The 26,001-nt window shown below is 47.0% G+C and overlaps 1 protein-coding gene across 1 annotated transcript in view; it reads left to right on the top strand.

Annotated features, from left to right (window-relative positions):
• Positions 1 to 19,812, top strand: part of LAMC1 (laminin subunit gamma 1) — a 65,131-nt gene extending 45,319 nt beyond the window's left edge. The window contains exons 3-28 of the mRNA XM_058030030.1: positions 408 to 538; positions 1,930 to 2,096; positions 2,999 to 3,187; positions 5,119 to 5,236; positions 5,328 to 5,426; positions 5,532 to 5,668; positions 6,513 to 6,635; positions 6,723 to 6,912; positions 7,107 to 7,219; positions 8,543 to 8,764; positions 8,853 to 9,041; positions 10,362 to 10,607; positions 10,876 to 11,029; positions 11,463 to 11,605; positions 12,303 to 12,481; positions 12,636 to 12,792; positions 15,055 to 15,260; positions 15,650 to 15,729; positions 16,068 to 16,205; positions 16,394 to 16,538; positions 16,879 to 17,028; positions 17,418 to 17,532; positions 17,864 to 18,063; positions 18,273 to 18,431; positions 18,918 to 19,017; positions 19,372 to 19,812. Of these exons, the coding sequence (XP_057886013.1) occupies positions 408 to 538; positions 1,930 to 2,096; positions 2,999 to 3,187; positions 5,119 to 5,236; positions 5,328 to 5,426; positions 5,532 to 5,668; positions 6,513 to 6,635; positions 6,723 to 6,912; positions 7,107 to 7,219; positions 8,543 to 8,764; positions 8,853 to 9,041; positions 10,362 to 10,607; positions 10,876 to 11,029; positions 11,463 to 11,605; positions 12,303 to 12,481; positions 12,636 to 12,792; positions 15,055 to 15,260; positions 15,650 to 15,729; positions 16,068 to 16,205; positions 16,394 to 16,538; positions 16,879 to 17,028; positions 17,418 to 17,532; positions 17,864 to 18,063; positions 18,273 to 18,431; positions 18,918 to 19,017; positions 19,372 to 19,628 (4,107 nt within the window). The 3' untranslated portion in view covers positions 19,629 to 19,812. The remainder of the gene's footprint in view (positions 1 to 407; positions 539 to 1,929; positions 2,097 to 2,998; positions 3,188 to 5,118; positions 5,237 to 5,327; positions 5,427 to 5,531; positions 5,669 to 6,512; positions 6,636 to 6,722; positions 6,913 to 7,106; positions 7,220 to 8,542; positions 8,765 to 8,852; positions 9,042 to 10,361; positions 10,608 to 10,875; positions 11,030 to 11,462; positions 11,606 to 12,302; positions 12,482 to 12,635; positions 12,793 to 15,054; positions 15,261 to 15,649; positions 15,730 to 16,067; positions 16,206 to 16,393; positions 16,539 to 16,878; positions 17,029 to 17,417; positions 17,533 to 17,863; positions 18,064 to 18,272; positions 18,432 to 18,917; positions 19,018 to 19,371) is intronic.
• Positions 19,813 to 26,001: the final 6,189 nt, after the last annotated feature.

Below are 26,001 nucleotides of genomic sequence, written 5' to 3'. Positions count from 1 at the left end.
TCAATATGCCTGCAGACAAATATACCCTAAAGCTTTTCCCATTTGTGCTGCATAGCTTTGCAGGAAAACTACAGCCAGACAGATACATGCAATTAGCAAGCTGGCATAATTGCCTGCCCTGCACTTTGTGCTGGAGAGGTTACTCAGTGCTTCCAGCTGAAAGCACTCAGGAAGAGGCATTGAAAGGGTCTCCAGAGAGGAGAAAGGGTCAGGAAAACCCATTTGAACCAAGAGGATGTGGCAAAAGGCTTCTGGGACAGGAACATGTGTGCTCCCAAGGTGCAGAGGGGAAAACAATGAGGAAGGACCCAGCTGCTGAGGAGGGACTTCGTTAACAGAACTGCTAATGACTGGTACTCTCTCAAGGGAAAGGGTGTTTCATCTGATGGGATTTCTCTCTGCTCTAGGAATGGGTGACAGCTACAGATATTAGAGTGACCCTCAACCGTCTGAACACATTTGGAGATGAAGTTTTCAATGACCCAAAAGTTCTCAAGTCTTACTACTATGCAATTTCTGATTTTGCTGTGGGTGGTAGGTGAGTAGACAATAAAACTCTAAAGTTTACTAAAGTTTTTGGTTAGTTTTACTAGATTGCTTTGAAGATACTGATTGTATTCACATCATACCAATAGGCTCTGGTCTTTACTCACTATCCTAAATCAAAATGCATTAGAATGAATTTTACATAATTTGCAAATATTATATATAAGCTTTTGTGGCATAACTTCAGGGCTGGCAGAGATATTTTTTTCCCTAAGTAGATTAAATATTAAGTGATTTGAGAGGGTAAATGGTAAAAAGAGTTAACTGAAATGAAAAACAAAAGAGGAAAATCTTTTCTGCTCTGTGGTTTGTGTGGTTTTTAATGTGTTTTTCAATTATTCTCTCCTGTGTCTGTACTCTTGAATAACAGTAAGTAGAAAATCTCAGTGTCTCTACTTCACATACATTGAAAGAAGCTATCTCCTTTGGAGGTCTGGAACACAGTAAAACATGGTTGTGGTTTTCCTTTCCTTTTGCTAATGTCTGTTATAGAATGTTTTAACCTTAAGTAGTTGATGATAAAATGTTTTACTAAACAGAGATGAGACCACTGCAGGGTTTTGACCTGCTTGCATATGGCAGTCCTGAGAGTGGGATTTGGCCACATGGAGATTTGTATTGGCTGCACCACCAGTCTGCAGGTCCTTGGGCTTCTGTATTAGTTCCCTTTGTGCTATTTAATTTCCTTCTGATACGCAATAGCCCACACTCTGTGAACATACCATGTTCTGGGCTCTCACAAAAGAGAAGTTGTGGAAAATTTACTAACATTAAGCCAGCTAAACCTTTGCTTCTCCTACTCAGGTTAGTCTGAAGACTGCAAAGGAGTTAGTTAACTTTCTTGCCTTTCTAAATGCCTACCTCGAGCAGGCTGCACCTCTTTGTTTATAGAATGGTTTGGAAGGGACCTTCAGAGATCATCTAACCCCCATTGTGGGCAGGGACACTTTCCACTAGCCCAGGTTGCTCCAAGCCCGTCCAACCTGCCCTTGGGCACTTCCAGGAACAAAGCAGCTGCAGCTTCTCTGGGCAACCTGTGCCAGGGCCTCCCCACCCTCATTGATTCCTTATGTCCAATCAAAATTAAAATTTTGAGATGTTTACAATTACTGCCCGTTGTCCCAGCTCTACATGCCCTGATAAAAAGTTTCTTTGTTTTGTAAACCCCTTTTAGATATTAGAAGGCCTCCCTAAGATATCCATGAAGCTCCCTCTTCTCCAGGCAGAATGACAGCAATTTTGTTCTCGATTTTGTTGTCATAATTTACCTTCAAATTTCTCTCATCTCAGATTTTGAGATCTGGGCCCTGTTTTTTGCTGTTGCTTTGCGAGTGACCTGGAGCCCTGGAGTTTTAATACCTGTTTTTACCTCACCTCAACCAGGTGCAAGTGCAACGGGCATGCCAGTGAGTGTGTAAAGAATGAGCTTGGCAAGCTGGTCTGCAACTGCAAGCACAACACCTTTGGGGTGGACTGTGAGAAGTGCCTTCCTTTCTTCAACGACCGCCCGTGGAGGAGAGCGACGGCCGAGAGCGCCAACGAGTGCCTGCGTACGTGAGCTGTCAGGGACAGCCTGGCTGGGGCAGGGCCCTGCCTCTGCTGCCAGCCACAAGCTGGCCCTGCCTGCTTCCAGCTTCAGTCACAGCCAGCATTAAGCACAGTTCATGGGGCTCTTGGTCATTCTACTCCTGTCCTGTGAGAGCTTTCTGGTAGATCCCTAGGAATGGGCATCTCCTTTCTGCAGAAGGATGGGAAACACCCGTCTGTCCTAAAGAAATGTACAGGCTTGTACTTCATGAGGCCCATGGGAAAAAAATCTGTTTACTATGCTGGAGCATAATTGCCCTTTCAAAAGCTCCTCATTTAGCATCAGCTGATTTTTGTGTTTGGGTTATTGGCTTTTACAGTTACTTGTTGATTATTTAACCTAATTTCCAGACCGCAGATGCAGGTCTCTGTCACAGAACACCAATTTGCTTGCTGTTTTGTTCCAGACTACAGCTCCTGGTAGTTTACTTTATGGGGAAGCTTTTTCAGACAGAAAAGTTTTCTTCCTGTCTGACCTCTGTGTGTCTAGATAGGTCCCAGCTGTCAGTGGCTTCCCTCAATGGGCTGGTGAAGTTGGGATATTCCGCTGTCTAGGGATTTGCAATACGGGGGAGAAGCTCTCATTACAGCGTGGAGCAGCCTCATGTTACCTTTTCATGCTTGTTTGCATGACAGAGATCGGTGCTGCTGTGTGGGAGGACAACATTTTGGCTGCACACCGCAGCCTGATGTTGAAAGAAGTGGGGTAGCAATTGCTGGTTTTGTTTTGGGCATTGATGAGCATGGTGCCATCTTGGTCTCGGAGTGGTAAAAAGCTCCTTCCCCAGCTCGCCCAGAGCTGAGCTGAGGGTGGGATGTGTGCTGTGGGGACAGGCTGGTCACTGACAGTGCCGTGTCTTTGCAGCGTGCGAGTGCAGCGGGCGCTCCCAGGAGTGCTACTTCGACCCCGAGCTGTACCGCGCCACGGGCCACGGCGGGCACTGCACCAACTGCGCCGGCAACACCGACGGGCCCCGCTGCGAGCGCTGCCGCCACGGCTTCTACCGCCTGGCCAGTGAGCAGGGCTGCCTGCCCTGCAGCTGCAACCCCGTCGGTGAGTGACTGCTGCTGGCACACTGACGGCACAGAACCCACCTCTGCTCTCCCTCATGCTGCTCATTGGGGGCTTGTTTGGATTGCTTGTCTTTTTTCCCATGTAGGAAATGTTTATTGGGTTGTATTTTGGTTTAAGTTGTCCTTGGATCTAAATGGAGTTAGGGTGGCAAGGGCAGATGGGTCACCTCTGCAGCACTTACTCCTTTGAATGTATTCTGAAATAGATTTTTTTTTTTCCCCACTGTGTATGTGTTACCCTGGATGCTCCCAGTACTAAAGAACTCATTTAAATTCTTAATAACCAAGATGATGTGAGTGGGTATTTCTGGAAGTTGTTCATGCTGAGAAATTGTAGTGAACTTTAGCTGCTGCATCAGTTTCTCCTACCAAGTATCCAAGCACTATAAATACAAACCAGTGAAACATTAAACACAAAAGAGGGTGGGGTGAGATAAAACAAATTAAACTCAAAATGTGTAGTTAAACTCCTTTAAAATAAATGGGGATGGGGGTAACTGTGGCAGGAGACTATATCTTTTGTTGTGTAGGGAGCCACTTAAACTGTAAGGAGTGATCCCATAACTACACCAAACCCACAGCAAGTAAGGTGGAAGGAGGGAAAAGGGTAGCAAATAGTAAGATATGATGTGAGGTTTCAAAAGAGAAGCTGACATAAGTCATTGCTTGCAGCATGCCCTAAAAGCAGCCAGGGAGAGATCTGCCAGGGTACATCTCCCATCTAATTTTGTCAAGGAGTCATTCACTTGTGAAATTTTTGACCAATAAAGGCCTTTTCTTCTTCTGACAGCTTTCCTGGGTCCTTGTGTTAGACCTTATTTTAAGAGGAGTGTGGGTTGGTGTGAGCAGAGATGGTTGAAAAGATGGAGGGAGGTGACTTCTCAGGTCTTTAAGGACAACTTTCAAAGGCCTTTATAACTTAGCCATTAGCTTGTATGCCATGACTCACTGACACCCAGAGTCTATTTCAATCTCCTGGATATGTTTGGATTGGTATTTTTTATCAAGTACTGTTTCTTCCTAAATAATCCTAAGTGGGACTGCAAAGGGGATTTGAACTTTGGCTGTATATGGTAAAGGTTTTGTGAGTTCGTCTGTCCCGTCCAGCCTAATCATCTTATAACTCTTCACTTTGCTGTAATCTTCTGGTGTGGATTGAAGTGGAAACAAGCAACTATTTCTGTATATTAAAATATTTTTCTCCTGCTAGTTAACTCTTACAGTGCTGACAGCTCCGAGGCTGGCAGCTACATGGATGCTTGGGAGAAAGCATTTTGTCCACTGTGGATTAAGGAAACCTGCTGCTGCTTTTTGTGCAAGACCACTTGAATAGAGCAGTACTGAGGAAGGCATACTTGCAAAAATTAGGGTTTTGCTCATGAGTTTACTAGGATTCATAGTGGCACATGCAGCCTTGTTCCAAAGAGGTAGTTTAGTCTTTAAATACAGCTTAAGAATCAAGGAAGGAAATTGGAGTGTGAAAGGGGGAGGTCAGGGTAAGGGGAGATGCTGATTACAGGGAGCACAAGGGATTCAGGGAATAAAATCTTGGAAATTACATATTGCAGAGTAAAACAGATGTGGAATTGGAGGCATGCAAATGTAGCACTGAGAATGAAGCAGGAGAGGGCAATTTGGAGTTAAAATTATATTTTATATATAAAGAGGTTAGTTGTTAGGAAAAAAAGGCTGAATATCATTTGGGAAGACTAGATACCAGCTCAACTGTCTAGAGCTGCCAGAGGAAAATCCCTGGGAGCTAGAGGCAGTCTTTAGGTAAGCTGTCACTCATCAGCTTGAGGCTGTGCTTCGCTCTTTCTTCTTCCTTGTTTCTTGGCCATTGTCTGAAGTGTGAGTAGCTGATGGAGCTGGGTATGTGTGCTGAGGTGGCTGTCCCTGCTGTCCCCACAGGCTCCCTCAGCACACAGTGTGACAGCTATGGCCAGTGCAGCTGCAAGCCCGGAGTGATGGGGGACAAGTGTGACCGGTGCCAGCCAGGGTTCCACTCTCTCTCCGAAGCTGGCTGCAGGTAAGGAGGATTGCAGCTCTCTAGAGGAAAACATGGCTTTTTTTAAAGCTTTCTCTATGTGCCTCTTACTGAGCTCTCCTGACACCCCCAGGCCCTGTTCTTGCAATGCTGCTGGCAGCACAGGGGAGTGCAATGTTGAGACAGGGCGGTGTGCGTGCAAGGACAATGTGGAAGGGTTCCACTGTGAGAGGTGAGTTTTTCTTCCCATGGCTTTGTTTCAAGAATGAAAAACATTTGAGCAAGGACCTGGGGTTAAGCATCAGGGAAATTAATTCTCTTTCCTTCACATCTTCAGATGCAAACCTGGATTTTTCCATCTGGAGTCCTCCAATCCAAGAGGCTGTACCCCCTGCTTCTGTTTTGGACACTCTTCAGTCTGCACCAGTGCTGTGGGCTACAGTATCTATAGCATCACCTCCAACTTCGAGTTTGGTAAAACTGAGCTTTCCTTTGTATCTCAGGTTGGGCTGTAGACTCAAGTCAGAAGCTATTAAAAAGCCCCTACTCCTTCCTTTCTGTGCAAGACCACAAACCTTGGGCAGGCAGGGCTAGGATCCCTCTTTTGGAAGTGCTGAGGTTTCCATGTCTGCAGCTTGTTTGTTCAGATGGGGAGGCATGAATTCACAGCTCTGGCCTCGGGCACACAGTTATTGTACACCATGCAGGTGCGAGTGGGAATTGCAAATAGAAACCTTTTCTGTCCTGAGAGGTGTGCTGAGAAAGCAGAGTTTCCTCAGTTCTAGAACCAAGTCAGGACTTTCTGATTGAGAGGATCAAAATCACTTCAGATTTGGGGTTTACATGGCTCTGAATAAAATGCAGTTGTGTTTCCTATGAGTGTAAGCCCAGGAAAAATCTGTTTCTTTCATGCAGTCAGTTTCATGTGAACGCGTGTTTTTATTCTGCATAGTCTGAAAATAACATCTTTTTAATTAAAATTCCACTGGAGAACAGTTCATACAAAGGCTGTAGCTCTCAACAAATTGTAGTGGCCTGCAGGTTTTTCTATCTCTGCTTATGCTCTTTAGAAAAGAAGGTTTTGGACTAGTAGTCATCAGAGAGTTCAGAGTTCAGAGGTTTCAAGTCAGCACTTGAGTCAGGGGCTTAAATTGGAGAAGTGGTGTTTACTATCTGGGTTCTTCTGCACAGCTGCTTTCTGCAGCCTGTCAGTGCCCACACACATTAGATTAGCTAAGACACGAACAGTGTGATGCAAGAAGTGTGTGCAAATCTCCATCTTCCAAGGGTATTAATTCTTGCCTGTCTGATTGTTCAGGAGAGGATGAGTGGCGTGCTGAGCAGCGAGATGGCTCAGAGGTCCTGCTGCAGTGGAGTGCTGAGACGCAGGATATCTCCGTTATCTCTGACACCTACTTCCCCATGTACTTCGTTGCACCACGTAGGTCATTCCAAAAGCGTGGCTTTCTGTGCTGCTTGTGCCCTTTGTGTTCTGTCCCCTAACTGTAAGGATTTCTTCTCCTTTCAGGCAAGTTCTTGGGCAACCAGGTTTTGAGTTATGGGCAAAACCTGACCTTCTCCTTCCGTGTGGACAGGCGGGACACGCGCCTCTCTGCAGAGGACCTGGTGCTGGAAGGGGCTGGGCTGAGAGTGTCTGTGCCTCTCATTGCCCAGGGCAACTCCTACCCCAGTGAGAATGTGCAGACCTACACCTTCAGGTACAGTGGGAGCAGCTGTCACCTAGCCTGGGCTGTCTTTGGCCTCTGAGCTCTTGAGGAAGCGGAGATCATTGGATTTGAACTTATGTGGGTGATGTTGCAATAGCACAGCCCTGTTGCAAAGGGAGCTTTTGAGAGGGTGCAGCTGTTAGCAGCTGCAAACTGTGCTGATCATGCTTGGCTCTTCTCCCCAGGCTCCATGAGGCTGCAGATTACCCATGGAGGCCTGCTCTTACAGCATTTGAATTCCAAAAGCTTCTCCACAACTTGACTTCCATCAAGATCCGTGGGACGTACAGTGAGAGAAGTAAGTCACTGAACAGAACATCACATAAGAGGGGGTAAACTGGTTTGTTTGGGTTGCTTCATTGTAGGGCCCAGCCATAAGCAGCTGTGGCAGCTTATTTGGCAAAGCTTGTGCCAATGGCTTTTCACCTGGCTTTCCTGTGTAGCATCTTCTCCCAGGCCTCCTGAAGAGGATATGGGAAAGAAAAGTGTTGTCTTTGAATGTTTGTTGTCTTTGAAGTGTTCGTCTTTGAATGAAAGCTGAACACTTAGCAACTGCTGATTCCTTGCTCTGGACATGGGAATTTTTCTTTGTTGAGTAGCCACTATCCTCCATTTGGTAAAAATACATAGTACAGAGTACTGAAGGAGGATGTAGGAAGTTTACAGCACTTGGCTTTAAGTTTGGCTACACTGAAAATGGTTACATCTCTTTCTGAGTCTTGCCTTTACATGACAAATAGGAAGGACAAGGTCTAAAGTGCTGCCTGTGCAGAACCTGAGTGAAAGTTTCTCATAATGAAGATTTATAAAAATTGGCATGAATTAGAAGCAAAATAGGTCCTTAGTTAATGCTGTGTGATGAAGAATTTTTGCAGAAAGATGCAAAGGATGAATTTGCATTTGGGAAAGGTGGGAAAACTGCAAGTGTTTCCGAGGGGTGGCCCAGAATGAGGAATGTGGGGCTGTGAAATGGAGGGGTAGAAAGGTGTGGAGCAAACCATCTGTGAGTGCTGTAGCCACTGCTAGTATGTAGGAACTGGGGCTCTGCTCAGTGCACTGGAACTGCTGCAGTGGTACAGACACAGTGATACAAGTTTAAAGTCAGCTTTAAACTTGTATCACAAAACAGTGAACTCTGTTTTGCTCCAGAGAAGGGGCTGGGAGTAGAGGAGGGAAGTGCTGAGATGCCAGAGGAAGGAATGGCTTGAGAGAAATAGTTGGCGAGTTTGTCCCGAGGCGTGGTTTGCAGACAGTGTATTACAATTGTTAGAGACATGGTCTGTTCTGGCTTGAAAGCCAGGAATGGTTTTGGTATTTGATTTGGAAATGGAAACCATACACATGTAAAATATAACTTAATTTTAATTGACTGTACTTGCTGTTCTCAGATTCTCCTCTGTATTGTCATTCTCAGCTTTCCTACCCTGCATGTTCCCTTGGTGAGCTCCAGTGCATCTTTGCTCATCTCTCTAAACCTTCCTGGAGGGTTTTGCATAGGATTCATTTTTCCAACTGCAAACACCCTGCTGTCTGCCCCTCATACCCCTCGTTCAGCTGTGTTTGGAGAAGAGGTGATGATAGCCTTTGTGGTTACAGAGGGTTTTCCCTTGGTGCTTTCTAGGTGCCGGTCACCTGGATGATGTCACCATCACAAGTGCTCGCCCTGGACCCGGTGTGCCTGTGGCCTGGGTGGAGAGCTGCTCGTGCCCAGTGGGATATGAGGGGCAGTTCTGTGAGCGCTGCACCTCCGGGTACCGCCGAGAGAGCCCCGGCCTGGGGCCCTACAGCCCCTGCGTGCCCTGCACGTGCAACGGGCACAGCGAGACCTGCGACCCCGAGACGGGTGAGAGACAAACGGGGAGCAGCAGGAGCGTGCTGCTTCTTCTCTGGGTTGGACAGTGAAGCAAAACTCACGTCCCTCTCTGTTGCAGGTATGTGCAATTGCAGGGATAACACGGCAGGAACTCACTGTGAGAAGTGCAGTGATGGGTACTACGGCGATGCCACGGCTGGCACAGCCTCGGACTGCCAGCCCTGCCCGTGCCCTGGCACCTCGAGCTGTGCCATCGTGCCCCGCACCAAGGAGGTGGTGTGCACCAGCTGCCAGGCTGGCACTACAGGTGTGTTCCTACACAAAACATCTTTCTCTACATCCATATGCTTGTGGAAATGTCTCCTGCTAGTTCTTGTTCTCTGATCCACAGTGAAAGCTGCTGCATCTTCTGGTTCAAATCCTTCTCCCTTCCTCAGCCCTATTTTCTATCCTGTGTGAGGCTTGGGGTTTCACAAGTTTTTCATGCCTGTTTCTTGAGAACAAAAGGTTTGATCTGCAAAGTCTGAGCATTTCTGTGCTGTATTTGAGAGACATGCAGCCTTCCAGTAGAGCTCTGATGATGGCATGGTGTTGGGCAGAAAATAGATTTAAAAGAGCCAGGAAGGCAGGTCAGACTGAAATAAAATTAGAAGGTGCAGTTTGCCAGCAAATGAGGCTCTACAGGATGCTTCCTAGGAAGAGCAGAAAGGCTACAGTGACTCACGAATTGCTGTCCAAAAAAATAGAAGATCAAATTAGTGCTCAGCAATTTTAAGGAGAAATATGTGAACAGATACTGATCTTTTTTTCTTAGCAATAAGCTGTGAAGTCCAAGCATGTAACTGAGTTGTTAAGCAGAATTTTTTGTTCTGCCTGGAAGCAGCAAGGAAGCCATAGGATGATTGGCAGCCTTCATGCTTCTCTGCTGATTTCATGCTTGGCATGGCAGAGTCCAAAGTACAGAATACCTGTACATTCCTGAGTGCTTAGGAAAGCCTCTGACCAAGCACATAAGCAGCTCATGGGGGTTCCTGTGGGTGCTACTGAATTGTGAACCAAAGCAGGGCCCTTCAGCTCAGGTGTCTGTAGCAGCTGATCTTTCTTGTAGCTATGTGATTGCAGAGGAGTTTCTCCTGTCTCATGCCACCTTTTTAGGATGTGCGGGAAAAGGGGGTTTGTTTGTGCAAGAGCTGCCTAAGAAGGGGAACTCATAACTGGCTGGGGAGGTCAGATCTGCAGTAAGTGTAGGCAGCTGCTGAATTGGATGCTTCAGTGGCTGCCTGTGGAGGTTTGGCAGGTCTCATTGGCAGAGGAGCTTCCTGGAGCAGTGATGCCCCATGGAACTCTACCTCTTGGGATTCTTAAATTAACAACAAATTGCAGCAAATTGGTTTGGCTTAAAGGGATAAGAGGGGAAGGAAGAATGGAAATAATTCATAATGCAAAGTTCCACCAAAAAATCAGCTTAAAGTTAGAGATGGGGAGGGATTTGTGTCTGGCGCCAGCAGAGGGATGAAAGGGAAGAAGCTGAAGAGTTTACTTTTCAGAAGGGAGGGCAGAGGGGATCCATGTGAGATGGCAGCACAGGGCTTTCTGCTGCAGCACCCGTGTCTGTGTTGTGTCCCAGGCAAGAGGTGTGAGCTGTGTGATGACGCCTATTTCGGAGACCCGCTGGGCAGGAATGGTGCGGTGAGGCCGTGCCGCCTGTGCCAGTGCAACAACAACATCGACCCCAACGCCGTGGGCAACTGCGACCGCCAGACCGGAGAGTGCCTCAAGTGCATCTACAACACCGCTGGCTTCTACTGCGACCGCTGCAAGGACGGCTTCTTTGGGAACCCCCTGGCCTCTGACCCCTCGGACAAGTGCAGAGGTGAGACTTGCTTCTGGTTGCATTTAAAAATGGTTCTGTCCCCAGGAGCTGCTGTCCGGCTGTCACTTGTGCCCGTCAGCAGCAATGTGTGGCTTTACCCTGATTCGGTGGTTTGAGCTTGCTAAAAGCCTTATCTTTGTGGGCACTTAGTGTGATGCAGGGGCTGGGTGGCCATGTGGTTTGGATTGAGGCCCATTACGGTAAGTACCAACACCACAAGGGATTTCTAACTTGGTGCATGTTTCTCCATACCTTTTTATTTTTGCAGCTTGTCACTGCAATCCCTACGGCACAGTGAATCAGCAGACGATCTGCAATCAAGTGACTGGGCAGTGTGAGTGCTTGTCTCACGTCACTGGGAGAGACTGCAGTGCCTGTGAGCCTGGATTCTTCAACCTCCAGAGTGGACGTGGCTGTGAGAGGTGAGGTTTGGCTTGGCTTGTGTCACAGACCCTGGTTTTGGAGGATCTGTGCTTACATTGTGCAGGAATGTGATGTTTGTCACAAGTAACAGGTGTTCCTCTGCTGCTGTGGATGGGGAAGAGCAGCGGTCAAGGAGCAGCTACTAAGGCTGTACAAAAAGCCTGACTTATAAATAGCCTTATAAAGAGCTCTAAATCAGGGTTTTAAATAGAAAACTGCCACATGACTTCGTGATTGTAGTAGGGGCTCTTGGGCTCTTTTTTTAGTGCAGGCAGCAATGACCTTGCATGGTTCAAAAACTCAGTGCCTTGCCTGCTGCATCTTCACAGCAAGAAAAGTGGCTTTTGGCAAATGCAACTGTTGAGCTGTGCTCTTCAGAGAGGCCCCACTTGTCCCTTCTGTGTCACATCTGACGTGTTCTGCCTCCCCCAGGTGCAACTGCCACGCGCTGGGCTCCACCAGCGGGCAGTGTGACATCCGGACGGGGCAGTGCGAGTGCCAGCCAGGCGTCACCGGCCAGCACTGTGACACGTGTGAGCCCAACCACTTCGGCTTTGGCTCTGAAGGCTGCAAACGTAAGTCTGAGGGGCTACAGTAAGGCAGGTGGGAAGGATGTTGCACACCCAGCCCTGCCTTTGCTTTCCTTCTGCCTCTGGGAAGGTATTTTGTCACCTTGCTCCTCATCACAGCAGAAGCTGGCACTTTTATGTCCACGTTGTGTGTGACGTAATTTGATTTCTGTACTACAGCTTATCCCCTTCTTCTTTTGTTACCTTTTTCTTGTCCAACTTTCTAGATATCCAAATTAGTAGCTATCTACTTCTCCTTAGTGTAAATATATTCTCTGCATCTTGGCCTCCAACAGCCCTGTTTCCTGATGTGTCCCTGCACAGTTACACTGCAGGTGGCCTCAGTATCCAGGTTCTGTCTGGAGGAGCAGCTGATCATGTAAAAATGATTGCAAAGCAGGTTGATCCAAACTTTCCTTATTAATATCCCTGCCTGTGAAGAGCAGGAAAGCTAACTGCAGTTGGTTACAATGCAATATGGTAGAATGATGCTTTGTGGGAGAGATAATGGCAGCACTGAACACACACAGTGAATGATGGATTGTGAATAGAAGCACTGTGATCAGGAGGGAGGTCCAACTGTGAGTTTGTGCCCCAAAGCTCTTGCAGATGTTTTAGGATATTAAGCATATCCTCTTGTCCTGTGAGTTTTAGGGTATTTGTGCCTGTTCTGCAGTCTGACTGGGGTTTTCCTCCCCTGCAGCCTGTGACTGTGATCCCGAGGGCTCGCGGTCGCTGCAGTGCCGGGAGAACGGACACTGTGAGTGCAAGGAGGGCTTCGTGGGGAGCCGCTGCAACCAGTGCGAGGAGAACTACTTCTACAACCGCTCCTGGCCTGGCTGCCAGGAGTGCCCAGCCTGCTACAGACTAGTGAAAGACAAGGTGAGGCCACAGACACTGCTCTTGGTACCACTGGAGATGGTGGCACGTGTCCACTTGTGCAGCATTGCAGCCCGTGACTGTTGGTGGTTGCTGACAGCAGAGAGGCTCAAGGTGCTTTGCTGTGTCAGAGCTGTGCTCTGTCCCTCTCATGCAGGTGGCAGAGCAACGTCAAAGGCTGCAGGAGTTGGAAAATCTTATAGCAAATCTGGGTAGCAGAGAAGAAGCTGTAACTGATGAAGCCTTCGAAGAGCGGTTGAAGCAGGCAGAAAGAGAGGTTACAGAGCTGCTCCATGAAGCACAAAAGAGCAAAGGTGAGTTGACCTGATCAGACATGGACCAACTAAATGAGTTCTTTGCCTCATGTTTCTGTTCCCTTTGGAGACAGCATGTTATATTTCAAGCCAGTTCTCTGCTCCAGGATTGACAGCAATTTCAGGCAGCACTGAATGTTATCCTAACAACAGTGGCTGTGCTTTTATCCATGCTGTTCTACCAGTGGTCTTTGTTGTACATGGAAGTAAAGATCTGCCTCTAGGTCTGCATGGATGGAAGTCTTCTCTCGATGCAAAGGAGGGTTTTATTTGTTACACGAGCAGAAAACTTTCCAGTACACTTATTATGTTTTAAATTTGCTCAGACATCTTGGGATCAAGTAGTTCTTGTTGATCTGATCATCAGTGATCAGAATGAAGGCTTCAAAATCCTGATGGCAAACTTAATTATCCCACCATCAAGTGTAGAATATTCTGAAGAATGTTGTTTTTCCTGTTAAACTCTGTTTCAAATTGATTCTTGTGTTGTCACCACTACCACAGGATGTTTGTCATGTCTGTGACAGTGGTTTGTCCTTAGGGTCTCTTTAATGTATAAGATGATGTGTGTTTTGGAAAAGAGAAGCCTGAAGAAGACTATTGACTTTGCAGTAAAAGATGTTCCCCTGGGAGCTGGTTCAGTGATTTCAGACCATTTTGGGAAAATTTGTCCCCTTTGTGTGAAGCTGGGAAAAAGCTAACACACATCTAATGCTGGCATTTGCTTGGGAAGATTCCTGCCAGTGAGAATGGTTGCTTAAGATTTTGTTAGCTTTAGCTGAGGTAGATTTTTACTGCCTAGATAATAGTCCTACATATGGGGGTAGCAGGGTGGGGATTGCAGAAAGATGAGGGAATGGATTTGGTTTTGTGGTGGAATTTTGATCTCTGTCTTAGAATCATAGAATCATTTATTTGGAAATACCCTCAAGATCAAGTCCAACTGTTCCCTGCCCCCCAGCACTGCCAAGGTCACCATTAACCCATGTTCCCAAGTGCCACATCCACCCAGCTTTAGGATCCCTCCAGGGACAGTGATTCAGCATTTCCCTAGACAGCCCTTTAAGTGAAGAAAATTTTCCCACTATCCAACCAAAACCTCCCCAGGCACAGCTTGAAGCTGTTTCCTCTCATCCTGTCTCTGTTCCTTGGGAGCAGAGCCCAACACCCTGGGTGCACCCTCCTGTCAGGGAGTTGTGGATAGACAGAAGGTTCCCCCTGAGCCTCCTTTTCTCCAGGCTCAACCCCTCCCAGCTCCTTCAGCTGCTCTTCATGAGACTGGTGCTCTAAACTCTTCCCCAGCTCCAGGCTCTTCTCTTACTAAGAGGGCAAGGTAAATGCAACAAAAACTACCCTGGCAAAAATCTGTGCACACCTGAAGAAGTTTTTTCTGTTTTTCTGTGGTAGTATGTTTTTGAAGTGTGTGAAATGTTCATGTTCAATACTTAAGATGTGCTGCAAGGTCAAGGTATTTGATCAATCTTAATTTTGGAGTTCTGTGGGCTTTGGCTTGCAGTTTAATCATTGGTAACACTCTCAACTTTTCAAAAGTTACTGCCATGATTGTAAGGCACATACCTGTGCTGTGATGCCTCCATTATTAAGATGCTGTTGTGGGGAGTTACATGATGGTCCAAAAATTTGGTGAAGTGTGGGTGCCTTATAAATCCTACATATGTGAAAACCAAGGCTCACAGCTTTTGCCAGCCCTTTGGTTTAGGAGAGTTTGGAGTGGGTTTGCTATTTTACACAGCTCCTGGCTGCTCCATATGGAGCTCCTTAGGTCTTTCCTTGGAGTAGCCATTATTGCCCTGAGTGTGGAAAAATGTATGTCTGCACTATTCATCCACCTCTGCTCAATTTCTAGGAGATAAGCTAAAGGGAATTTGCCAAACAGACATTTCATACCTATTGAGGAGCAGCTCTGTTGTAATTTTAAGTCAATGAGAGAGGTAAAACATGAGAGGTAAACATGAGAGGTAAAACGTGATTCTGAACACAAAATCTCCCATCAGAGTCAGTTCCAACAACCAGCAGGATTGTCTTATTAACAGTTAATGGCTTTTCATTTCTCCTGTTTGGTGCACATTCTGATCATGACTTTGATCTCAAGCTAAGTGACTTGTGAAATGGCTTTGCCTGGTTCCCTTCCAGTAGGGGATTAACCTACCAATGTGGTGCCTGCTGAGGTAAGCTGCTGCTCCAGCTTCTCTTCCTGCTCTAATTAATTTTGCTTCCTCTCTTTTTTGTCCTGTGTTGCAGACGTAGACCAGGGCCTCATGGATCGTCTCAAAGACATCAACAGCACCTTAGTGAGTCAGCTGAACAGGCTGAGGAACATCCAGGGCACAGTGCAGGACACGGAGAGCCTGGCGGAGCAGGCGCGGGTGCGGGTGGAGGACACTGAGGACCTGATCAGCATGGCTTCTGATATGCTGGAGAGGGCCAAGATGGCAGCTGACAACGTGGTGAGTGTGTGCTGGGATCCCACACGGCTGGGGAGGCTGAGGGCCTTTCCTTCTGGGCCTCCAGTGTGTTTCTCCACTTGCTCTCTCCCTCAAACAGCAAATTTGCATCAAGATCATGGGAAATCAGTGAAGGGAGTTCACCACTGTCAGTCACAGATAGTATCTTAGCCCAAACCAACATAAAAGTCTTAAGTAAATATTAGCAGTATTGTTTTTCAAGTGGTAACCAGTGATGGAAACTGCATGGAGTTGAGAAAAACATATAGAGAAGTAGGTTAGATACATCTCTAAGCATTTAGATCATGACAATAAATATTTAAAGCAAATACAAATAAAATATGAAAAAAGAGCTTTAAGGGTTTTTTTTTTCCTTTCTTTTTCTCTTCCAGTCCATTACACCTCCAGAGCAAAGTGGGGACCCCAACAACATGACTCACTTGGCAGAAGAGGCCCGAAAGCTGGCAGAAAGGTAGGCTGTGGCAAGACACACTCATCGTGGTCTGTGTCAGGGTTCTGCTCTTCTCTGCAAGGGGGAAGCAGAATTTCATTTGCTGGCTGGGAAACACACACCCTTTGCTGCTTAAGGGACTGGTGCTGTGGGATGGTGGCTGTGTAGCTCTGAGGGCAAACATTACTCATGTGGATGACAGACATGGCAACCATCTTCCATTACTAATGTTTCAGCATCTCTCATATGTAGATCTGGGAGAAGGAAAGAACGAAAAGTAAGAGAGAATATAATCAAGAACTGAGGATAAAAACTATTGGCTGACAAATCTAATGGCATTATTTTTCTTTTGTCATCAGGCACAAAAAGGAAGCTGATGAGATTGTTCGCACAGCCAAGGCTGCAAATGACACTTCCACGGAAGCGTATCAAGTGCTGCTGAAAACCCTGGCTGGAGAAAACCAAACTGCAATTGATATTGATGAGCTCAACCAGAAGTGAGTCAGTAACAGAAAATTGTTTTTATTTCCTGACTTTAGAGCAGTGCTTAAAACTTAAGGCAACCCTCTGTATGCTTTGGATTTTGTGGGAGGTGATTTTTGATTTCTTAGCCTCTCCACTCTCTTCCTAAGTTCAGTTCTACAGAATGTACTGTTTCATAACTGGATCCTTTGGCATTTTTTAGGTACAATCAAGCAAGGAATATTTCTCGAGACCTAGAGAAACAGGCCACCAAGGTGCTTGCAGAGGCAGAGGAAGCTGGAAACAGAGCCCTGCAGATATATGCTAACCTCACCAGCCTGCCTACTGTGGATTCCACAGGGCTAGAGGTATGTGTGGGCACCATCATGTGCACTATTTTTGAGGATTGCTAGGTTGCTGGCATGCCTTACATGTGCTCTGCTAATGTTCTCTGCACAAGAATGCTCTGTGGACAACGCTTCTTGTCCATCTAAGCATAATCGAGCTTTTATGCAATTGCAACATTTATGCAGGAGATGTAAATGCAGAAAACCACCTACATAAACCTCACCTCCCCCAGTTTCTGAAAGACAGAAATCTGAGATGTTTGCCAGACGTCTTGGCTTGAATGTAGAAGTGGAAAAATTTACCACCTGTTCAGGAATTCTTTAACATTCAGGAATCTCTGTGTGTGATTTCCACCTGCAGAATAGAGCAAATAAGATCAAGAAGGAAGCAGAGGAACTGGATCAACTAATTGCCAGGAAGCTAAAGGATTATGAGGACTTGAGAGAAGATATGAAAGGAAAGGAACTTGAAGTAAAGAACCTCTTGGAGAAAGGGAAGACAGAGCAGCAGGTCAGTTCCACTTTGTGCAGGCTTTTGTTCCTGGAAAAAAAAAAAAACAACAAGGAAGACAAGTAACTGGCCAGATGCAAATTACTTCATCTTAGTGTTATTTACTGATTATAAGAATGCTGAAAAATGGCTCCAAAAAGGAGATGCAGAAAGAGGTTAAAAGCAATGGCTTTGAGGCTGTGTGGGAAAATTGGAGATATTTGCCAGATGTGGTGTCAGCTTTGTATTCAGAGCAGTATTCCCAAAGTACATCCACTCATCTGATCTCAGAGGAAGCACTGCTGTTCTGGATGGTGTTGTTGTTTGGGGCTTAACAGTGCTTTTTGATACACTTGCACAATTATCCTTCAGAAAGTGGGAATGCATTGGTACATGTCCTGTCTCCTCAGACTGCAGACCAGCTCCTGGCTCGAGCAGATGCAGCGAAAGCCCTGGCTGAGGAAGCTGCTCGGAAGAGCAGTGGCACACTACAGGAGGCCAATACCATTCTCAGGAATCTGAAAGGTAAAGAGGAAACACTTGGAATGAATCCTTCAATTCCAGTGTGACAAGTCACTTGGCAGTAGGATATTCTGGTTAAAGAGGCCCTGCTATTGCCCTTATCTGAGTGTAGGGTGTGTTCTTTTGGCTTGTTTTTCTTTAAAGAAAAAGTATAAGCCTTTTCAGCCTTTTAACTTCCTTATTTAGCATCAGAAGATGTGCAGTAGGGAGAGCTGACCCCAGTTTGCTCTTCATCCCTCCAGTGTGAGGGCAGCAAAGCCTTGGGTAGCTTGGTCAGAGGAGCATCCCAAGGCTCTCCTGGAGCACGTGCTAAGGATCTGCTTTGCCCCCTTAGACTTTGACAAGCGGGTGAACGATAACAAGACGGCGGCCGAGGAGGCGCTGAAGAAGATCCCTGCCATCAGCCAGACCATTGCAGAGGCCAACAACAAGACTCAGCAGGCAGAGCTGGCACTGGGCAACGCTGCTGCTGATGCCCGTGAGGCCAAGGCCAGAGCAGATGATGCTGAGAAGATTGCCAGCTCTGTTCAGAAGGTGGGTGTGCTGAGATCCTGCTGGGGGATTGCAGGAGCTCCTGTTACAGTGTTTCCTGGTGAGCCCCGTGTGCTCCCTGCTCTATTCCCCACTGCCCATGCAAAATAAGGCAAGATAGGAAGTCAGTGCATTTTGATGAGAAGGATTGAAGGAAGTTCTGCCCCTGAATTCACCTCTTTTTTCCATCCTCTCCCACCTGTTGGCTGTAGAGTGCTGCTACTACCAGAGCCGAAGCCGACAAGACCTTTGCTGATGTGACAGGACTGGCCAGGGAGGTGGATGACATGATGAAGCAGCTGCAGGATGCAGAGAAGGAGCTGAAGAGGAAGCAGGCTGATGCTGAGCAGGATATGAGGATGGCAAATGAGGTGAGTACTGCTGGCAGGTGACAGCAGGGGCCAGGAGCTGCCTTCTCCCTGCTGTCCTGGCAATGGCGCCTTTCCTCCTGCTCTCCTCGTGCAAAGACAGAGCTGGGTCTAGGCAGTATTCTGGCTCTTCCAAGTTTTAAGTGGGACTGAAAAGGAGACAAGTTCTGGTGCATTAGCATAGGTTCCCTGCTGGAATTTGAGAGCTGCTTTTCCTTTTATTATAGCTAAAACCTGACTGTATAGCCCTGTTGATTCCATCCTGCCCTTTACTGCAAAATCCTCCTCAGGGATCCCCATCCTGAAATACTCAGAAAACTGATTACTTGAAGGTTGTCAGTCTTCTCCCCAGCCCTGTGATAAAGATCTTTGTGCAGGATTGTTATCCTGGAGTGAGAAGGCAGTGATGTGCTAACTGCAGAGGAGAGGCAACAATTTTGTAATCCCTAAACCTTATTTGTGCTTTCATTTTTTTTTAATATCCTACAGGCCTCACAGGCTGCCCAGGAGGCAGAAGACAATGCAAGAAAAGCAAAGAACTCTGTGAACAGCCTGCTCACTGTCATTAATGACCTGTTGGATCAGCTAGGTACGACTATGTTCAGTGTTCTCTATGCTTTTCCTGATGTGTGCTGGGTTTCCTGCCAGTTTTGTTTGAGGAACCAGATGGATCTTTTGATCTCTTGAAATGGGGTTTGTGTGTATTTGGCAAGGACTTTGGGATTTTTCTTTCCCAAGTAGCCTCAGAGCTTGTTTGGCAATGCTCTGTGTTGGTTTTCAGCAAACTGAAGGCTTCTTGAGGCAGTGGAGATGTCACCCATGTGGTTGGTCCAGTTTCAGAGGCTGGAGATGCCCTGCTGGAGATCTGTGGGCTCAGCTGTGTGAGCCCCCAGGGTGCCATAGAGGTTTTAATGCACTTCACTGTTTGCTTCTGGCTTTTCAGGGCAACTGGAGACAGTGGACTTGAACAAACTGAATGAAATTGAAGGTACCTTGAACAGTGCCAAAGACCAGATGAAAGACAGTGACCTGGACCAGAAAGTGTCTTTCCTTGAGAGAGAAGCCAAGAAGCAAGATGATGCCATACAGGCCTACAACAGGGACATTGAAGAGATCCTGAAGGACATTAACAACCTGGAAGACATCAGGAAGACTTTGCCATCTGGTTGTTTCAACACCCCGTCCATTGAGAAGCCCTAAGGGTGTGCTGGGGGTGGGGGGAATCGCCCTGGTGAGTGGTGGTTCAGCCATGGAGTGCCTTAACACACATTGCCTTCTCCAAATCCCCAACTCTGCTGCTCGCAGCCACTGTTTCCTTTCAAATCAGGATAAGTTTAAAGTTTTGGGGTTTTTTTGTTGGGTTTTTTTTTTAATGTTTTGTTTTGTTTGGTGGGTTTTTTTTTTTTTTTTTGTGGATTTTTTTTGTTTGTTTGTTTCTTTGGGTTTTTTTTTTTTTTTTTTTTGAGAAGCAAATTAAATATCCGTCTTTGGGCATCAAAGGGGTTTTTTTATATAGATTGTTTTCCTGAGCACTCCACCTTTGCCCCTTCCTCAGACACAGTTTCCTTTTGATTAGTGCAAGGATGAGAGATGCTCTGGACTCTTTATACTGTGGTTCAGAAATAACCATGTGAGCTGTATACAGCAAGGCAAAACTAACACAACTTTCTCTCCTGTCTTCTCCCTTTGTAAAATCCTCAGTCCTGGAGCTCTTTATCCCTATGAAGGAAGGGGATGGCTACCAAAGTATTACTGTAATGGCCAGTATAGCTGCACTCAATTCAGATCCTTCTTCCCAACTTCTAACCCTGTGAATTTATTTTTTTCATCATTAGGTAGTGGCCAATCCAACAGTGTTGGTAGCCTTTGGCAAAATAGCTGAAGCCTCTTTCTGAAATGCTTTCTGTGAGGATGCATTGCTACGAGAGAAAGGCAGCCTCTGATTAGGGCTCTTTGGGAAGATGGGATACTGGTGGAGTGGTGGATCTTGCCAGCCCCACTTCTGTTCTGTGGAGCAGTTTTGGGTCTGGTCTGAAAGCTGCTACCTGCTGGCTAGTCCAGACTGCCAGAGTGTGGAAGCCGTGAGCTGCATTCCCATCTGTTGCTACTGAATTTCCAGAGGATCTGTTTTTCTGGGCTGGGAATGTCAGACTGACAGATGAGTTTGTTGAAGCAGGGCAAGTCTTGCTGAAGAGGAGAGCTGCCTTCCAGAGAGTTCTGGCAGCTGCACTGGCCTCCATGCTGAATGTCTTTGGGTGGGGAAGGAAGGAGGCACATGAATGGAAATGGAAAGGTCCTGTTTTCTCCCCATCTTTTTCCTGAAGGAGGACAGTGGGATTTTTCTCTCTCCTGCCATTGCTCTGGCCTTTTGCCTGTTTCAAAGCTGGGAGGAAGAGCTGGAATTTCCTGGTGCCCTCCTTTCTTTTTGCCTCCCAGTCTTGCAGTCACCATAAAGCTGCCACAGCACAGGGACCTCAGGCCAGGCTCAGGTGGCAGTTCTGCCTTTTCCACCACTCCAGGGCTTCCCTGCAGGCTCCCAGCCCAGGCAGTGCTGCTGCTGGCTGGGAGCAGCAGGGAGCCCCCTGCTCCCTGACAAGAGCATCCTCTGCAGCTTCCTCCTTGCCTCCAGCCTGGCATCCCTCCCCCTTTCCCTGAGATCCAGTATATATCTATCCTTAAACACTATGCAACTTTGTACGTTTGCGTAGCGGGGAAGAAATTATTATCTGACACACACTGGTGCTATTAATTATTTCAAATTTATGTTTTTTGTGTGAATGTGATTTTTTTTTTCCATTTTTTTTATCATGATTATGGTGTGAGGAAGTCTCTCGTGTGTGTGTATGTGTGTGTAAATATACTCAGCCAGATTTCCAGAGTGGCACAGCCTGGCCTCCTCTACGTGCTTTCCCCTGTAGCCATTGGGGCAGGTGCACCATGTATTGCTTCTCTCTGTATCATTCCCTTAAAACTTGGGCTTTCTCCTGGCTGGGCTCCTGCTTGCTTCCCTCTGTTGTATCCCCAGCACCCATCCATAACCACTTTGCTTGTTGGGTGGATGCTTCCAGCCCAGTCTCCAAGGCCAGCCCTGCTCCCCACGGTGCCTGCAGCACCCAGTTTGTGTCCCCTGTGCCCTGGGATGCTGTGCCAGCAGTGGAGCAGGGGCTGTGGCTTTGCAGCTGGGCTGGGAGCAGCTGTAGCTCTGTTGGGAGACCAGAACAGCGCTGAGGTGGTCAGAGAGCTGCATTTGGGGACATCTTGGTGCCACTGTGCAAGGCAGGAGGCTCGGTGCAGACAGTGCTGCTGTTCCCAGCAAGCTCTGCATGGCTCTTGTATCCCTACCCTTCATGACTGTGGGATTTCCCTCCTGCCTGGAAACACCTCTGGAGGAGAGCTCCCTGTGCCTGCACACACAGGGACCTTGGGTCACTCTGGGAAGATAGCTGTGACCACATCACCTCTGCCAAGGCTGTGAGAAGAGCAGATGTGTGCATGCCCTGGCTGACGTCAGGCCTAAGGTTTCCTGCTCTCTTGTGTTGTTGTTTTTTTTTTTTTTTCTTAAACTGTTTTTAACAGAATTTTATTTTTAAATAAAAAAAATCTTTATAAGCAATCTGTTAATCAGTACTGCATTACAGCCATTATTCATTGTATAAGTCCAGTTATTTCTTTACGTAATGTGATGATGTGACAGCTGCTGGTGGAGTGCTGGGTGTCATGGGTGACATGTGACATCCCTTCATCACCTTATTCCTGACTGTGGCCCCCTCAGTATGTGCCTTCACTCCAGCTTTTTTTTGCCTTAATCTGTGGTCTTGCTGTCTGGGGCGGTGAACAAAATGCAACACTTGCAGTTTTTATGTATAAAACAGTATTTCTTATTTATAATAAAGTCTGAATATTTGTAACCCCTTACACCTGGGAATTCTGTTGAGTATTACTTTATTTTTCGTGGTAGGATATTGAAGGTGATGTGTCTTGGTTGCAAGATTCACCTCTTGCTCCTTAGCCTGGTTTGGTGTGGGAAAAAGGGAAAAGAAACTTGGAAATGCATGTGGTGGGACACAGATGACAAGCATGATGGTTTTTCCTTGTATCCACTGCTCCACTGCCATGGCTGTGATGGATGTTAAGCTGCTGGTTTTCCAGGGCTTAAAAACAAACTGTGTTGTTGGTGCTGATGCTGTTGGAGTGGCACTGTCTTCCTGGAAAGCCCTGAGGAACTGGGGGAGTTTATTTATCCTGTAAGGAAAAATCTTTTACTAAACAGGTAGAAAAGGATAAGGCTCCTGGGAAAAGAAAAAACAAAACAAAACTGAATGAAGAAGCTGAAATTACTGGGAACTGCCACAAATCTGGGTGCTCTGTGTTGTTCCTGGGTCCTTTCTCCCAGAGCCTGGCCTGAATGAAGTAAATTTTTAAGGACAGATTGCAGTGATAAGAGATAGGCTGTTTTCTGCATTCACACTTGTCTTTCAGCTCCAGCTGGATTTCTGTTGTTTTTCAGCAGAAGAAAACACACAGGGTCTCATTAACTTGCATCAGACCTAATCCCATCTCAGCTGGTAAATTCTTTTCTTTTTTTTTTTGCATGTAAGTTGTGTACTTTCAACCTTTCATTCTTCAGTTGTCACTAATGAATTTGTTTTCTAAAATATGTAATTTTTTTTTTCTTGCCAATGTTTTTGTGAAGCAAATCCCAGCTGGTGAAATCTGGCTGAGGTTTCAGCTGGATTGTGGGGAGCAGACAATGGGTGGTGGGACAGTTGTGACCTTGCATGGGCTATAGCTTGACATGGAGCCTCTTACCATTTTCAGGTGAAAATGCTTAGATTAGGAAGCAAGTCTGTGTCCTTTATTTTATCTTTAGGATTTTTATTTCCAGAAGATAAAGATTTATTTTTTTTAAGATATTTTTTGTGGGCATTGTGCAAATGTGTCTCAGGGGTGATGTTGAGCATGAGCCTCACATTCATGTGGTTTTCAGAGGTACTGCTGGAGGACAGTGGAGGATGACAAGGTAAGAGTACCCTGAGTAGCTGCTCAGAAATCTCTTACAGGGAGGAGCAGACCCAGCTCCAAGGCACCACGATAATGGCTTACAGGTTGCCAAACTGTTCTACCAATATTTTGAAGCCCAAGTAGAGATGCCCTCCTTGGATACTCTGCTCAGTGTAGCCAGTGCCTGACCAAGGCGGGTGAGGCGGCACCTTGCTGAGCAGTGACCAAGCCATGCCCTGGTAGCCTTTATTCTCCTTCAGTTCCCTGGGTTTCTTCTCACTGCCCAGGTTCAAGCTCCATCCTCTCTCACATGCTCTCTGGAGAAGCAGGAGGGCCTGGTGAGAAGATGGCAGTGGGGAGGGCTTGGACAGACCTCATCTGGGTTCCCTCTCATTTTGGGGAGGACAAGATATTGTTACAGGTTATAAAGTGCTGGGAATAACTGCCTTGAGGGAGATGTCTCTGGTGTGTTTGCATGGATCTGAGGAAGTGGAGGAGGTCATGCAGCTGTCACACTGAGCTGGCAATGTCCTGTGGACCCCATCTACAGCTGTGACATGCTGAACCACATTCTGGTTAGTTATTTTTTGTAGTTGGCTGCTGGCTTGATACCTTCAGTGTCCCCATCCCAGAAACATCAGCAATGCCATGTAAAAGTTATCCCACAGAGGCTGGGCATGGGGACAGAGGGGAATGGCAATTCCCCTCATTGCAGTTGGATGGCAGTGCCTCCTCCCTCCATCCCAGTTTGTCTCAGCCCTCTCTGGGCCGGGCAGGGCACAGCGAGGCAAGGCCAGACATGACAGCCCTTCCGTGCTGTGCCCGTGCTCTGCCCTGCCCCGCCTGCTCCTGCCTCTGCCCATCCCCTACAGCTGCTGCCTGAACGATCCCTGCTCCAGCTGCCTCTGGCTGGCAGCACGACTTGTCCCAGGGCACCCCAGTGTCAGGGGAGAGGCTGAAGTCCAGGCTCCATCACTGCACTGGTGTTTGGTGGTACCAGCACGTCATGGTCTCTGATTTTGCACACTGTGAGGAAATCCCAGAGGGTTTCCTCCTGGATGATGTGGCAGATCAGATGGGCCCTTGCAGGAGGAGGCTTGGGGATGCAAGGGCTCACAGCATCATGGTGTTCATCTAGCATAAGTCACCAAAATGGGTTTTCTCCTTTGCTTACATTAGTAAAACCATCAGTCCAGAGTTTTTACACACCCATCACTTTTCACCAGCAACCATCAGCAAAATTTAGATTATTATGTTGTTTCAGACTGGTTTTGGAGCAGTTAATTCTGCCACAGCCACATCCTCAAGGACTGATGAACTTGTGAGCCACAGTGGTCTGCCTGCAGGAGCAGCTCTTTTGCCTCTGTGGGAATGAACATGAACCATCTTCAAGAAGGACTTTTCTTGTGTTGCAGATTGAAAGACGTTTTCCAGTGAAACAAAACTGCTTCATTGCAGTGTCTGGTGAGCAGAGCTGTTCTTTATGCCTCCCTTTGCTTACACTTTTGCTTACTCTAAAAGGTGAGACATCTCTGGTGATCCTGTTGGTGTGAGACCTTTTCTAAGGGGTGCTGGCATAGGTTGCAGTGGGACATTTGCTCTGTGGAGGGTGGTGGGCAACTGTTCGTTCCAGATCAGATGTGTTTAGAAATTCAGGGCCCCAGGAAATACATTCTTGGTAGTCTCATGGCATGTGGTTTGTAGAGGTCCTGTTGAAGCATAGGCAGGTGGCAGGGTGAGAGTAGTCTGAGTCAGCAAGCAGAGATGACTGAGGAGCGAGCTGTCACGGCCTTGTTTGCACAAGTGGGGTGGCAAGGGTGACATAGATGGGGAAACACAGAGGAGACGGATAGGGGAAAGGCTTCCTGCTGGGAGGGCTGGTTTTCCAGGAGAGAAGTCAGCCAGGGATGTGGTCTGGGTGAGGTCTAAGGGAGCTGCTGTTGTGGACCACACTGCTGGAGATGCCTTCCCAAGGAGAGGGGTGTCAGCAGGGAGGAAGGACCAGCAGAGGTGGTGTGGGCAAGTGATGTACTTAAGAAGTTTACTCAGAGGTATGAGTGGGATCCTAAGAACTGCTGAATTAGTGGGAACACCATAAATAATTTTATCTCGCCTAAAAACTAGTAATGAAAACCAGATAAAAGATAAAAGAACCTCAGATGCCAAAGCCCACCACACCACTATTACTTTTGGGGAGCTGTGTTCCTTGTTGTGAGCTATATTAGGATGCAGCAAGTGAAATGAAAAGGAAACCTCCTGTTTATAAAAGTTGACTCAAGCAGCAGAGGCAGGTACAGTTGGCAAAGGGAGGTGCAGAGATGGGGTGTGTTTGGGCTGGCTGTGCCCATGAGATCACCAGGAGCCAGAGGAAAGCCCTGTGAGTCAGCTCCAGGTGTCTGCAGTGTCTGGAGGCTGTTGGGCAGTGCAGGAGGCTCAGACAAGGAGCTCACTGTTAATCACCCTGCTCTGTCAGGCCTCAAGTGAGCAGCATGTCACACCTGGGATTGAGTTTGAGTCCCTAGTGCAGAAGGGGACCTAAAAGGCAACGTGTGTCTCTGGGGATGCACTTGTT

This window comes from Melospiza georgiana, chromosome 9, assembly GCF_028018845.1.
Source record: "Melospiza georgiana isolate bMelGeo1 chromosome 9, bMelGeo1.pri, whole genome shotgun sequence".
In the NCBI taxonomy this organism is placed as follows: domain Eukaryota; kingdom Metazoa; phylum Chordata; class Aves; order Passeriformes; family Passerellidae; genus Melospiza; species Melospiza georgiana.
This window is presented reverse-complemented; position numbering and strand designations above follow the sequence as displayed.